Source organism: Sprattus sprattus (genome assembly GCF_963457725.1).
Source record: "Sprattus sprattus genome assembly, chromosome: 19".
NCBI classification, from domain to species: domain Eukaryota; kingdom Metazoa; phylum Chordata; class Actinopteri; order Clupeiformes; family Clupeidae; genus Sprattus; species Sprattus sprattus.
The window spans coordinates 13,954,150-13,969,447 of NC_137917.1; the positions used below are offsets into that span (position 1 = coordinate 13,954,150).

The 15,298-nt window shown below is 41.9% G+C and overlaps 1 protein-coding gene across 1 annotated transcript; it reads left to right on the top strand.

Moving 5' to 3' along the window:
- Window positions 1-8,574: 8,574 nt before the first annotated feature.
- Window positions 8,575-14,867, top strand: oprd1b (opioid receptor, delta 1b; the record flags this gene model as incomplete). The annotated part of the gene is made up of 3 exons (XM_080858631.1): window positions 8,575-8,804; window positions 13,732-14,090; window positions 14,338-14,867. 3 exons carry the CDS (start codon window positions 8,575-8,577, stop codon window positions 14,865-14,867), a joined length of 1,119 nt encoding a protein of 372 aa, XP_080714757.1.
- Between the last annotated feature and the right edge of the window lie 431 nt (window positions 14,868-15,298).

Below are 15,298 nucleotides of genomic sequence, written 5' to 3' on the forward strand. Positions count from 1 at the left end.
GTTTTAACTTGGGAACAATTTGTGATGTCAATTTTTATTACAATTGTATCACAGTTACCTAAAAATCTCAATACTCATTTTTGCTTTGCATTGTTCGCCTTGCATTGCTCTGCCATTCATACAAGGTACAACAAGCATTTTTTTTCACCAGTGTCACCATAAACATATAATGGGAATTAGATATTATCATTGTTGTCCTTAAATCAACTTTGGGATGTAACCTTATCATGCAGTGCTTCCTTTTCACTATACTCTCTGAACACAGTACCGGTAATAGAACTTCCACAAACTGCAACACTGTCACTGTTTTTTAATGTCCTTTAGCACACCCCTGGTTTTACACCAAGAGGAGACCAATACTTAGAAAAAGTCAATTGCTTGTGACTGGATGGCGGTAAGGGGTTCTTGTGAAATGCTTTGAGGGCTCTGAAAGCAGTCATTATTTCAGTAAGTGTTCTGAGATGCCCTGCGTTTTACCAGAGCAGCTGCCAGCTTTCCCTTGGAGATTTGAACCATCTTTCATCATAGTAAGCAGAGGGTAGTTACAGATATAAGAACACTGGGTAAATGGGTTTGACCACCATTGGACAAACGCACTACTTCATGTTTGCCCACTTGAGTGAAGAGCGGTTATTATCTGCTGAATCCTCACACAGTATGGAAAGGTAGAAGTAGGGACATGGTTATACTTGATTGTGCTGTGATGGGTTTCTTTTTCTCTGTGGTTTGTTTCCTGATCTCCAGATTTCTCCAATATCTTCACTGGTAAAACCTGGGATGCTCTGCAAGTTGAATAACATGATCACAGGGGCATAACAAAATCAAGTACAATCCAAAGTGATACAATTCTGTTGATGGTGCCGACATGCTCTTTAGTCTGGAAACCCTCCTGCATATACGGTGGGTTTCTCTATGCCTTCAACAGCACCCGTTAACATGAATAATGTTTCCAATCAAGTTGATGGTGTAGTAATTTGTAATCATGACTGATGTAACCCCCACTTCACCACAATGGACATCCCTCCCAATTGTACTAAGGCCTCCCAGGCATGGACATGTTCCATTTCTTTCAAGAGTGTCACGTTGCATTTGCTTTATGGAGGGATAAAAGGACCAATTTTCACTTTTCCAGTGGAAAAAAGGGGACGTTCTAATTCCCATTATTAAAACATTCATCTTCATGTTCAGTTATGCGTGACACCTGGGCTGTGATTGTATTTGCACACTACCATCTCTGCCTCTGTGTATACCGTCTTTGTTGTTCTTCGATCTAGAATATCTTTGTATTGTATTCTTTCAGGTCTTGCCAACTTCAGTGTATTTTCCTTCATGGTTGGCTGAACAATCCATGACCATTACCAAGGCCGTTAACATGTGTATTAAGGAATGTAGCTGGACATTTTATGTCTCTAGAAATCCACGACCTGATCTTGTTCTGATCCTCCTGCATCTGTCAGCTCTCACCCCTATAACATCTACCTGCCCTTCTATATTTTCATCTCCTCCATTTCATCATTTGACACAGGCTTTTGCATGTCTGTTGCTTCTTCAGATCACTTTGATGCCTTAACGTTGAGGGGCGTCCTCTTCGGCTCGTTTTCCCAGCCTTTCATGGGCGAATAACTTTGCTCTCATCCCAATAAAAAATGGATGAATTACCACTCCCGTCTCACGTCTCCTCTCTTTGGAGATCCTCTTCTTCGGCTTCTTGTCACGCTTACATGCAGGTTGCTAGAAATCTCATGTTTTTTCTTCTGACGAGCACCCGTGCCTCTGACTCTTGCAGCTGCTAAGGGTTGGTTCCTGCGGCACTGTTCCTGTTTGAGGAGACCCTCTGGGATTTGGTCCTTCTGTCTCTGCTCTGTCGAGTCCTGAAGAAAGTGGATTGCTAATTATCCCCCTGAAGGCAGACACTCAGATTGAAACTATTTATGTATTATTATTGTTTTACTCCAAGCTTTTCTTGTGTATTCTTGTGTATTCAATGTTTGAATATGTACTTGTGGGTTAAATGCTGGATGTGATCACATATATTTTGTGTTTAGAGCCCAACAGGAGAAGGTACTTAGCTAAAGTTTATATAATAATGTTTTGTTCTGGAGTAAACTACAGTCCCCATGACTAGCAGAGAAATTAAATTAGATTAGATTACATTGCATTTAATTAGATTGTCTTTATTGTCATTATGCAGAGTACCGGTAGAAAGCCAATGAAATACAGTAAGCAGTTATCTACCCAGAAGTGCAAAGATATAGTATAATTTACAGATACTAAGTGCAGGAAAAGTAAGTACTACAGCATAAGTGATGCCATATCAATCAATATGAAGAGTGATGGACAGTGAAGAGTTACAATGTAAATGTTAAATATGTTAATATTTCCAATACACATAATCAAAAGAGAAGTGGACAGAGTTGAATAGAGAGTGCAAATGTAAGGCTCTATGTTCAGCATAACAGCACATGTACAGTTGGTTTAGTATTTGTAGAGTATGAACTATATGTAGAGTTGGCTATATGCATGTAGCGTAACATTATTTGAACAGTATAGGTGGTAGACTGCAATATATGAATAGTGCAATTACATGGTCGTTGTAGATGTAGCACTAATGAGTGCATAGATGCTGTGAGAGTGGTGGTGTGGAGTTAAGCTGGGTCACAGCCTCTGGGAAGATGCTCTTCCTGAGCCTGCTGGTGTGGGAGCGGAGGCTCCTGTAATCTCTGCTGGTGTGGGAGTGGAGGCTCCAGTAATGTCTGCTGGTGTGGGAGCGGAGGCTCCTGTAATGCCTGCTGGTGTGGGAGCGGAGGCTCCTGTAATGTCTGCCGGATGGAAGGAGGGTGAAAATTCCATGGTTAGGATGAGATACATTCTCGATGATGCCCACACAGTGCTTGTGATAAATGTCCACAGTGGTGGGTAAATGGGTGCCAGTGATGGTAGTTTTTTGGGCAGTTTTCACCATCCATTGGAGTGATTTACGGTCTGATGCTGAGCAGCTGAAATACTGAACCATGCGCCATGAAGACAGCATCCTCTGCTGACCCGGTGTTGCAGTAGGCAAACTGATCTAGGTCCAGTGTAGCTTGCAGACAGCATGTCAGATGTGAAGCACTTGGCTGTGATGTGGGGGTGAGTACGACAGGACGGAAGTCATTAAGGGCAGAGGAGTGCTTTGGCCTGGGCCAGAATGAAATAGTCCGTAAAGACCTTTATTTTGTCCATCTGCTCTGCACAGACGCTAAATACATGGTCAGGTATTTCATCCGAGCCAGCTGTCTTCTATGCTTTCACCTTGCTCAGGGTGGGCCAAACATCTGAAGAGAAGCATGTGAGAGGCTGCTTATAGGGAGGAAGATCTGCTTTGAGGATGTTCTCCTTATTTCCCTGGTCAAAGATCGTCCGAGAAGGAGGCAGAGCTGGTGGGTTGCCACAGGGGTCAGAGGAATTGATGAGCTCTTCAATCTTCAATCAGTTTGAAACTGTGCTTAGCCTGTGACATTGCCCTCCTATGCTTTGGCCAGGCTGAGCTATAAGCCTCCTGAGGCTGCATCACTTGCCTGTAAACCTCTCTGTTCATCCAGGGCTACTGATTTGAAAAAGGTTTTATTTTGTGTGTCATCCAATGAATGATCTATGATCTCTGTACCTTAATGAAGTGTAATTTAAGGTTTAATTATTGCTTGGTTATGCATGATTGTTAGGCATTCTTTAGAATTTCATCCTTTGATACAGACACACCTTTGAAGTAGTTCCATATTTTGACTATAAAGGATTTACATATGTGTTCACCAAGTTCGTCATGCTAATGTTTACAGTAATTGTCCCTTTGCGACTGAGTTACATATTAATGAAGCAATGAAAGTGGGGACATAAACAGTTCAGTAATATAGGTCACATCTAATTAATTACTTTACAACACTGCCCATGCTGTGAAGTGAATGTGAGAGACAGCAGATTTCAACGAAGCCATTGTTCAGTTGTGTGTTACGTGAGACATCTGTTTTGTCCTTGTCTTTATTCCTTGTTTCACCAGTGTCATGCAGCCATCACATATTCATGTTGCCTTGCGCTTATTTAGTTCCCCGCTCCTGCCTGGTTAGCCTTAAATCACATCATGTCAATGTCAAGTGGAGCAAACACAAGTAGCTAACATATGCTAACACGAAAAGCACCGGTTGCAATGTTTGATTATCAGACATCTCATAATGTACATTGTTCTTTTAACACTGCATTTATTATGGTATAGAATATCTATAACATTAAACATACATTTTCAGAATTTGTCTTTTATCCTTTGTATCATCCACAGTTCCCTCACTGTGGGTTTTTGGCACAGGCATCACTTCACTTCTTCATGAGATAAACAGAAAAACCAACCTTTCATTCAGATGGAATGCCAATGACAGGTTCTGATGCTTTGGCGGACACTTTCTCATGTCATTTAAAGACTATTTATGCAAGCATCGTATATTGATGGCAAGCCTCCTATTTTTATTCGGATATATATTCAAAGTGTGTGCATCCCAGATGCCACTGGATCAGGACCTTTGGCCTTGTTGGAACACATCACCAAATCTCACATAGCTTACCTTAAGCCATTTTGCATCCTAAATATGAATCTTATTTTTGTCAAATCTGCATTGGCTTAAATTTCACAATAGCAGCCCCACAATACAGTGGACTTAAAACATTTGTTCTAATCCACTATGAGGAGGCAATTAGTCAGCGTACTGGTTGAGAAGAATCACGACACAGATGTGTATTGTGGAAAGACTTGACAGAAGGCTGAAGTGAGAGAAATGCAACACCATGTTGTAATGGGTTTTGTCAGCAGACAGGAAGCAGTGTGTGGCCTGAGCATGTCTGGAGATGTGTGGATAAGTGTGCCAGTGTATGTGGTATCACATCCAAATGGAGTTGTCAAGGGCTATACAAAAGCCTACAACAGTGGGTCTATGACATCCTAATGGAGTTTTTAAGGGCTATACAAAAGCCTCCAACAGTGGGTCTATGATCACATCAAGAGCATCATTGGCCATTGATCGTTATGCTCTGGGTGAATGGTTACCCGTATGAGCTGGGAGATCAGTCTTCTCTGTGTCTTGAGCCTCTCTACATGGCCTTCAGCCGGTTCATGTAGAAAACTACTGTGAATGAGATGAGGCCTATGCAAAGGCTCCTCCAGACAGATTCTTATGCTATATCATCCGTCCATTGCTTTTGACAATAACCTATTTACAGCCCTCCTATGGCACCCAAACCCTACCCCAGCCCTACCCCAACCCTACCCCAACCCTACCCCAGTCCTACCCCAGCCCTACCCCAACCCTACCCCAACCCTACCCCAGTCCTACCCCAGTCCTACCCCAGTCCTACCCCAACCCTACCCCAACCCTACCCCAGTCCTGCCAAAAACCACCCCAGCCCTCCACACAGGTCATACTCCACCGCTTCACCTCTGAAGCCCTTCTCCTACTCCAGCCCTCCAACACAGCCCTACCCCAGCTCTGATCAATGTCTCAACCTAACACTAAGCTTAAGCCTTTTTACATCAGTCACTGTCAACAGAGTGTGTGCAGCCTGTGGACAAAAATGGGCCGTTAAAATCAAAATGAACTCCAATAGAAGCTCCATATTTTAGAACCCTTGTCCACATTGACCTTGATCTGAACCCTAGATTATTTATACTTTTCCCTTCCAACAGTTTCAAAAGCTTGTTGACAGAAAAAGGCCATCAATATGTAATGGGACAATAATTTCTCACAGTGACTTGCCCTCAAGCCTTTAGTGCCGTGCCCCCTAACACAGCCACTAGAGAATAAGTCGGAGTAAAGAATAAGTCATAGTCATACTGTCCTTGACTCTGGCTGTAAAATCAACTAACCACAGATAGAGGTTGCCACGTAGAAGTACTTAAATGTCCTACCATCTTATGAAGTAGATGCTATAGGCAAACAGTATATCCTGTGCATCTAAAAAAAAAAAGGACACTCAATACCTCAAAAAAATCTCACATCATGTAAAAACATATGGGCGTGTTTCTTTAAGCATATAATCAGAATCAAATGTGGGTCGATGTGCATTCTGTGGTAGTAGGGATGAGGCTGATCCAGATGGCATATTCTGGCCATGAGCAGAGCATTCGAGCAGACTAAATCACCATAAATGTATCATTATCATCCGAGAGAATGATAAAGCATTCTTGTAAACCGCCTGTCTAAATATAATCGTAGCAACACTGCCTTGGCTACTGCTGACCAAGGAGTTTTTCCCGGTACAGAATGCAATCTGTGTTTTTGGCACACCAATGCAATAAACCAACTGATTTCACACACCTCCTCTGGTGGTGTTCATTGGCAAATAGCTGACCTGTTTGAAAAAACTGTTCATTGGCAAATAGCTTACGTGTTTAAAAGAACTGAGGAGGACTTTTGTTTTCTGAACCAGGACATTCACCTATTGATTGTTTTTTTAAGTCCATGCATTATGGAGATGGATGCAAGATGAAATGTCTAAAATGTGACCCTTGCATACTTACTAATGCAACTTTAATGTCCTCTCCAAGCAGAAACAAGAAAGTTATTAATTGTACAAGGCAGGAGGGAGAATAGAAGTCTCATGTCCGTGAATGGAGGACTAATCTCCATGAGCAGAATCAGATGTCAGAATCAAAGCACTTTACACATGAACGCCTCACACATCTACACATTCATACGCCGATGGCAGTGGTTGTTGGTTCAGTGTCTAGCTCAAGGACACTTTGTGAGTCGGGAACGAAATAGCAACCTTCTGATTGCTAAACGACTCCTCTACCTCCTGAACCACTATCCCACTAGCCCAATATATAGTTCAGTGGTAATTTAAAACTGTATTATTCTTGTATTATGTCAGTACTGTACATAATTGCGTATTTGTAATGTTCTTGATCTGTGTAACCAAGTGTATTTGAAGAATCTTTGAGGTATTTGGTGAAATTATATCAAAACACCTTAAACATAACATCCCTCTTTAAAATCTTTCCTTTGTGCAAAATGCTTTTCACAGTTGGCCAACTGAGTTACTGAGTTTTGCCATATGGTCTTGACCACATCAATCATAATCATTAAATGGCATATGGTACATAGTCCAAATGTATTATAAAAAACATTTATTGATTGACCTATTACTTTCAAAATCAATAACAACGATGGGTTTGTTTGTTTCATATACTTCAATGGGCCTTTTTTTTAAGAACATTTAGTATATGGATAATGAACGCTGGCAAGGAGGAAATGTATACCATCAATGCTCCAATCAATCAATTCTTACATTTGGCCTTTCCATTACTGAAAATCCTTCAATATTTTATAAGACTTCAACACCTCCAATGCTGGAAACTGTATTGGTTGAAATATAGCCTACTTGAAAGGGTATTGTAGATCAATACCATAATTTCCAAGTGGTTGAACAAAGCCAGACTCCGAAAAGGTCAAAAGACATGCAAATGTGTGTGCAAAACATATTCGGTTGAAGCAACAAAAAAGGCGTGAACACTTTCAATTCTTGTACATTCCATAACTGGCCAGAAGATGTTTCAGTCAGAGTATTCCATGTTTTAATTCTACAGTCACAAATAAAGGAGCAAATACCAAAATGGTGAATATCAATCATCACAAAACCCGCCCCAGAAGGGTCAACACGAACAATTGCACCTTTAGCAACTAAGAGACAACTTCGAGAGACGTGAATATCAAGATATAGTTCCCTTTACAGATTATTTTCCAACAGCCTTAATTAGCTTTCTCTCAGGACCAAGCGAAACAGCAATCCAGTACCTCGGACAGCTGCCGTTAGAACTAGAGGAGCTTGCTCGGGCATATTTCATCCGCGGCCCAGGCTATGGCCAGGAGTGACGTTTATTTTATTACACTTGAGAGTATGTATTTACCCATTTACTTGGTTATTCTGACTTTTTTCTCTTAACAGCCTTTTGCCGAGAGCCCCAGTGGCTTAACAGTCATGTCTGAAGGACCGTGGAGCAATTGGGGGGGTTATGGGATTGGCTTGGGTAGATAAATGAACATGCCACGTGTCACATGCTGTATATGTTTAGCAGCAGACAGATTAAAGCAAGCCAGAACACCTTGGGCAATGAGACTGCCGTCAAGAAGTATTGCTATTGCACCAGCTAAAGTAATTCGGTTCAAGGAAACATTCTGGTTACAATTCCTTTATTATGCGTTTTTTATTAAAAGATAATTTAAGCAAGATGGTCATTCATCTTTTAGTCGCTGTAGATTTGATTGTAAAATGTATTGTATAATACAGAGCACCAAGCCACCAGTCGCCAGGCGCACCCACTAGGTGGTTGAGTGAGCACTCAAAGGAGAGTGCTTTCACAAACCCGTACAGCATCGTGGACAGCAAGCTCCTTCTCGCGGAGCAAAACCTGTCGAATTTACACCAACCTCTGGCTAAAGCATGGTGTTTCGGGCAGATCACAAAGGTGTCTAATTAGGACCGTGCGAGCAGCTCTACTGGTAAAGTTTTCCGAGTTGTGCCGAAAGCTGGAGATTGGAGACAGGCGCGGGAGAGATGGAGCTGCCAACTATGTCCGCTTCTGACTTAGCAGACCTCTACTCTGTCATTCCGTACAATGTCACCCAGGATGATTTCTTGGGACTTCTACCCAACAGGAGTGTCGATACGCAGACCACAAGAAGCGCTGCGGGTATCATTAATTCCATATGTATAACAGCTCTGTATTCTGTCATCTGCGTGGTTGGACTCCTCGGAAACATTTTGGTTATGTACGGAGTGGTGAGGTAAGAGCAATAGTCTTATAAAAGGCTGAGGGCGGCTGTGTAAAGTGCATTAAGTGGATAAGAAAGTTGCACTTATTTTGTCTAAAGACTGTTGGAGGCACCCCAGACAACACAGCTCATATGATGAGATATACTGACACATTATGCAACGATGGATTTTGTGAATTGTTGTGTGCTGCTTGCTGCACGATCGTCTGGCTTCACAGGGCACTAATTGCCGCGGTCTCTTTTGGCAGCAGATCACATTCGATCAAAAAAAGCAATTACGACGTCAGGTGAACTTGACATAGGAGTGGGCAAAGCAGTCTGCATGACAGTTCTGTAATCAAGACATGCCTTAAATTAAATCATTATTTTTCTCAATGAATAGGAACATTCAAGCTGAACATATAGGCGTTTACGGACAAGTCTTTTTATGACAATTCAAAACTTTTTAAGACAGACTAATTGTCATCTTGACGAATTTTCACCAAATTTCATAATTCAGTAATATACTTTTAAGTTAATTGAAAGAATCCTTGTCCAGAAATCTCACCCTAACAGCACAGTAAGAAGGAGCACTGTCTGCACTCGCATAGATCCTGCCTGAAAGAACCCCTGCTTGAGTACATGGCATCCATGTTGATGTTCAGAGCAAGTATGGCATAGGAGCGTTGCGTGTATGATGAGTGCACGGTTTGGAATCAGGGCCAAGCTCCTCATCAGAGGAACAGAGAGGGGTTAACAGGCAGTGGGCAGTGGCGTGGGGGGTGGTCTTCTGGTGATAACAGGACAACAAAAAAGATTGTTTCACAATGGTCCCCATTCATTCTACAGAAAATTACAAAAGGCCAAAAGGTTGATGCTTTTCCATACACTATTCCATACACTATTCCAACCAATCAACAACATTGCTTCAGGAGCATGAAAGGGAGCGGTTTATTTGATCGGCTGTTGAGCCCAAATATCAATAACCTTTTTGTTCAAGGACTGCAGCTTTTATGAAGTGATAAAAGCACAGCACATAGATTAAATACTGTTGCCTGGGTGGGATCAGTGTATCCAGCACTGCTCTTCATAGATCCTTTCCAAAAGTTTTATTTTTTCATGACAGACAATGCAGATGACCTCTTATCATGCTATCTGTAAAAATCCAACACTGTCTTAAAACATTAATTTACTGAGGAGGGAGACCTTGTATGCTTTTGCTTTTTGCTTTTGTTGACAAAATATCTGTTGACAGAAAAAAAGCTCAGCTCAAGTCAAGACGACAGTGACCACCAGAAAATAAAGCATTTCTGCTGTTTTCACCATAATATAGTTTATATATATATCAATATTTAATAATACATACGTATATATATATTTCTCTCTCTCTCTCTCTCATTTATATATATATATATCAATACTATACTATAAATACATAAATAACAAATAAATAAATGTATACAATCTATAAATAGAGATAGAGCTTTATAATATAGCATCTTCTATTGCCGCAATAATGATAATTTAGTGATGTTTTTGACAAGTATCACTATTTTGTTTTACTTTTTCACATTTACATTTTGCTCTTTGAGCAACTGAGATTCCATAAAGCCTGGGAGGGTGTGCACCCCACTGACTATGTGTGACACGTCTGAAAGGGATTGCACATGTGTAGGCTGCGTAGCCACTTTAGTCCGCACAGATAATCCTCTAGCTCTCCAGCACAGAGCCATCTAGGATGAAGTGCTTGAAATTACATTAGAGAAGCAGAGTGCAGCAAAAAGGCTAATGTTTGTGAATGACGTGTCAGCTAATGTGGTTGTCAACTATTTGGCAATTGTTACCGTGGGAGGCTTTAGGCAACTGAAATCAAACTGCAGACCTAGCTGAAGTTATAACAGAAACAAATCAAAATATGTCGTTAACGGTGTCTTACATTTTTCAAGAACGAAACAACAGGTGGTAACTAGCTACCCTCTAATACTCTGACGTCACTCCTGTCTGTGGCATACAGATTGAAGAAAATTACTATCAAGCATTCTATCAAGATTACTATCAATTACTATCAAGCATTCTTCAGTCTCAGGCATGGCTGACAGAGACAGAAGTCCAAACACCATTAGGAGACATCTTACAAGAGGGAAGTTTAATTGCAGCAGGCCAGCACAAGAGATGATTTCCAAAGCACTCAATTTCAAACACAAGTCGTCACATCACATACACAGAGATATAGCCAGGAGGATATATCAGAGAAATATTGGACAAAGTTGATACATTATGCCCTAAAACAGAACTGAAGAGAGGTCCTCAAGTTTGTTTTACTTCTCCCACGCCCAATAAAACAGGTCATCTTTTTCAATCTCAAACATCTCAAAATGTGCCGTTGGGTGAAAGAACACACATGTTAGGAGGTACTTCTGAAGAGAGACTAGTCATCCTCTATTATTGTCTTCAAAATGGTGTTGAAGTTTTGTAATGAAGGTTCAGAGGACAATCGCCTCTGCATGAATACAGCGGGTACCGATTTAAACTTCACATTGCTGAATACTGGCTCCGAGATTCACCACTCAGCCATTTCCTTCATCTCAAGAGCTTTAAGCCTTTCCCTCACGCCAAACATGCTTCAGTGAACACAGACTCTCAGCTAGCACACAACAGAACATCAAACAACAGTTCCAAGAAATTAAAAGAAGGGACCACAGTTAAACAGTGTTAATGACAGACATTAAAAATTGCACACTGCAAAAGTGGCTATTTTCTATTTCATTTAAAAATGGGGCTGATATCTTTCTGCAATATTAGTATTGTTGGCTTAATGTACAGATCAAATGATCTTTTATTCCTGTGGCCTTACTTAGACCACTTTTTATCCAATTAATTGATTGGAAATTAGCATTTACCTTCCTCTCTAATATATGCCCTGCAAATCATATTTGAATGGTACTCCATTTGAAGATGTCCTGGACCTGTGAACACAAGGGAGCAAGCAGGGGTGCAACTGCCCAGTGTCAGGGGGGTATGCAGCAACAATTTTGGCTATGGTGCATACAGTATATACTGTACACACAAACACACACAAATATATATATATATTAGTAAATAATAAACAGTTGCAAACATCAACATTATAATGATAACCATTGCAACATAATGCCTTAAAACGCAAGAGTAAGCCTGCAAATAAAGATCTTTAAATTAAAGGTGATGATGTGTAACAATGCTGCTACCAAAATATTCTAGAGTGCTCTTTAGTTGCTACTAAATAATAACACGCCGTGCCTTTGCACTTGCCCATTCATCTAGTATTGCATCATGCCAACAGATAGCCTGTATGTTTGACAGCACAGCTAACATGAACAGCTAATGGTAACCATGGTAACCAGAGTTAAGTTTCCAGCTTCTTGTTAGTTACTGTGAATGCTACCAGAGCCCGTCTCCCACCTTATATTTACCAGTTGTTATTTTTGCCTTAATAAAATTGAGATGTGTCATACATGGGATTGGTACAGTAGGGGTTTAACCAAAATCTAAATGTAGCTATCATCAGCCTAACTGATGAGGCTTAAGCCAGCCATAAACCCCCATTTGGCTGCTACATTTCTATGTTAGCAAACGCTAGCTAGCCTGCTAGCTAGTCTGTTAACATTATTTGCAAGCCTCCAAGCACAAACGTAAAGTCACCTTAAAACCTACCTGTTGCCTTTCACCATCCACTTATTTAATTGCTGTCGCATCCCCTGACATGTCTTCTCCTTTTCCCTCTTTCTTTTTCTGTTCCCAAAGCTCCCAACAGCTTTTTTGCTTTATCCATCTTCCATCCAACCAACTCACTACTCGTAGCTTAGTTCGAACTGCTTGTGTGTTTAGCGGTCACGGCCTGCTCCGACTTCTATGTCAAAATTCTATTATGGAATCTTAAGAGATAAGGCGCCTACTCTAGCCTGTTTAGTCCTCTAAAATGTTATAAAAATTAAGGAAATGCAGAAATGATTTAGAAACGCACAACAGCAGCCACATATAGAAAATACCCCAAACATGTTTTTTTTTTTTTTTACCATCGCTTTGGCGCTCCCATGGTGCGGCGCCTCTATGCGCCGCATACAGCGTATACCCACTTTTTGCGCCACTGGGAGCAAGGAAGTGATAAAATGCAGACATGCAGAATCAGGTCATAGGAACACTGCACTGGTTTGTAGATGGACAATATCTTATATTTACAGTACAAAATATTCACTTTAACAGACGTGTATTGTAGAAGTTTGCATTAACTTGATCTTAAACTCAAAGTTAAGATAATTATATTCATACAACTCAGGGATTCTACATTTAGATTAGATTTGAAGTGACAGGAACACATACATAATGTACATCAATGCACACCAGTGTTTCCCAAACAGCAGATTGGATGTTGCTTGTTTCGTGTCACCGTGTAGCGTGGATAAGCAGGCGTGGGGAAAGCCATTTTTGGCAAAGATTGTGAGTGACTCAACGGTCCAACTTAACAGAGAGTACCCCGAATTGCCATGCAGACTGGAGAGCGTCCAAATTAACCTGCGGCTCCTGGCTCTCTCAGTTATCGTGTTCATAATGATCGGGAGTTGTGTACCCTGGGTGCTTTAATTCATTCATTTGTTTGTAATTTACATTATCAAGATCACATTTTCTAATGCTGATTTGGCTGGGAGAGAAGCCAGAGATGGCATATCTTATGTAATGCAATGGTATGAAAGAGTAAGCTTTAGAATAAGACATCTCAAAGATACAAAGTTAACATTTTATTGTCTGCTCAATGCATGCTAGTCCTCAGTTGTCTCTTTGGTAGTCCAAATTTCATACAAATTGTTCTGTGATGGCTTTGACCAGCATCTACATCTGTCATTTTAAGTGCACAGTATATTTAGTTTAGGTGCTCTTGGTTAATGTTTTGTCAACAAAACACTTTATCTACACTTCCCATCAGATATACCAAGATGAAGACAGCAACCAACATCTATATCTTTAACCTAGCATTAGCTGATGCACTAGCAACCAGCACACTGCCCTTTCAGAGTGCAAAATACCTGTTGAACACCTGGCCCTTTGGAGAGGTGCTCTGCAAGCTGATCATCGCCATCGACTACTACAACATGTTCACCAGCATCTTCACCCTAACCATGATGAGTGTGGACCGGTACATCGCCGTGTGCCACCCAGTGAAGGCGCTGGACTTCCGCACCCCTGCCAAGGCAAAGATCATCAATGTCTGCATCTGGATCCTCTCCTCGGCTGTTGCTGTGCCCATCATGATCATCGCTGTGACTGTCCCTATGAGGGACAAAGGTAAGAGTACTGATGGCTGATGTTGTGTTGTGTTAGGAGGGGGTTGTGTAAGCAAAGCCATGCAAGGTCACGGCTGTTTTCTGCATTGGCCTTGTGTAAGTTCTATATGATGTTAAAACATTTAAGAATCACAGCATCTGGTGGATGAAGGCATGGGAGGGTTGCGGTTAAAGTAAAAGCTTGTTGAGGTCCCGTTAGGCCTGTCAGCGCTGCTGCTGCTACCCGTTGTCTTCTCCTCCTCCTACAGGCATAACCATCTGCACACTGAAGTTCCCCGACCCAGACTGGTACTGGGACACGGTCACCAAGATCTGCGTGTTCCTCTTTGCGTTCGTGATTCCAGTTCTGGTCATCACCATTTGCTACGGCCTGATGATCCTGCGCCTGAAAAGCGTGCGCCTGCTCTCTGGATCTAAAGAGAAGGACAGGAACATGCGGCGCATCACCCGCATGGTTCTGGTGATAGTTGCGGCCTTCATCATCTGCTGGACACCCATCCACATCTTCATCATCGTCAAGACGCTGGTTGAGGTGGACAACAGCAACCCGCTGGTGGTGGCCAGCTGGCACCTGTGCATTGCGTTGGGCTACACCAACAGCAGCCTCAACCCCGTGCTCTACGCGTTCCTGGACGAGAACTTCAAGAGGTGCTTCCGCGACTTCTGCCTGCCGTTCCGCTCACGCATGGAGCAGAGCAGCTTCTCACGGGCACGCAATGCCACACGCGAACCCGTGTCTGTGTGTGCCGCCTCAGCGTCCGTAAAGAAGCCGGCATGACTAGGCGTGGAGCAAGAGCCCCCAGGTGTGGGCCCGCGGAGTATGACTCAGGACCTGCAGACAGAGGTCACTCAGATCTCCACCACAGAGTTCTGACACGTTCCACCTAGTGGAAGGCAATGGGCAAAGACCCTAAAGGACTACCACTGAGATTTCTGCAGAGTGGCCTTTCTCTCTCTTTCTCTTTCCCTCTCTCTGTATCTGTATCTGTCTCTCTTTCTCTCCCTCTCACCACCCCTCCTTATTTCTCTCTCTCTCTCTCTTTGTGGTACAGGGAAAATGGAAGAGAAAATTAAATCACAGCTTAAGAGTAATTTCTGAGAACAGAAATCTTACAATATCCAGAGGTGAAAACTGAATAATGGGGTATGTCATTATCCTCACAACAGAATCCAATGCACCCTGTGATTTGTCATATACCTACGTATCTT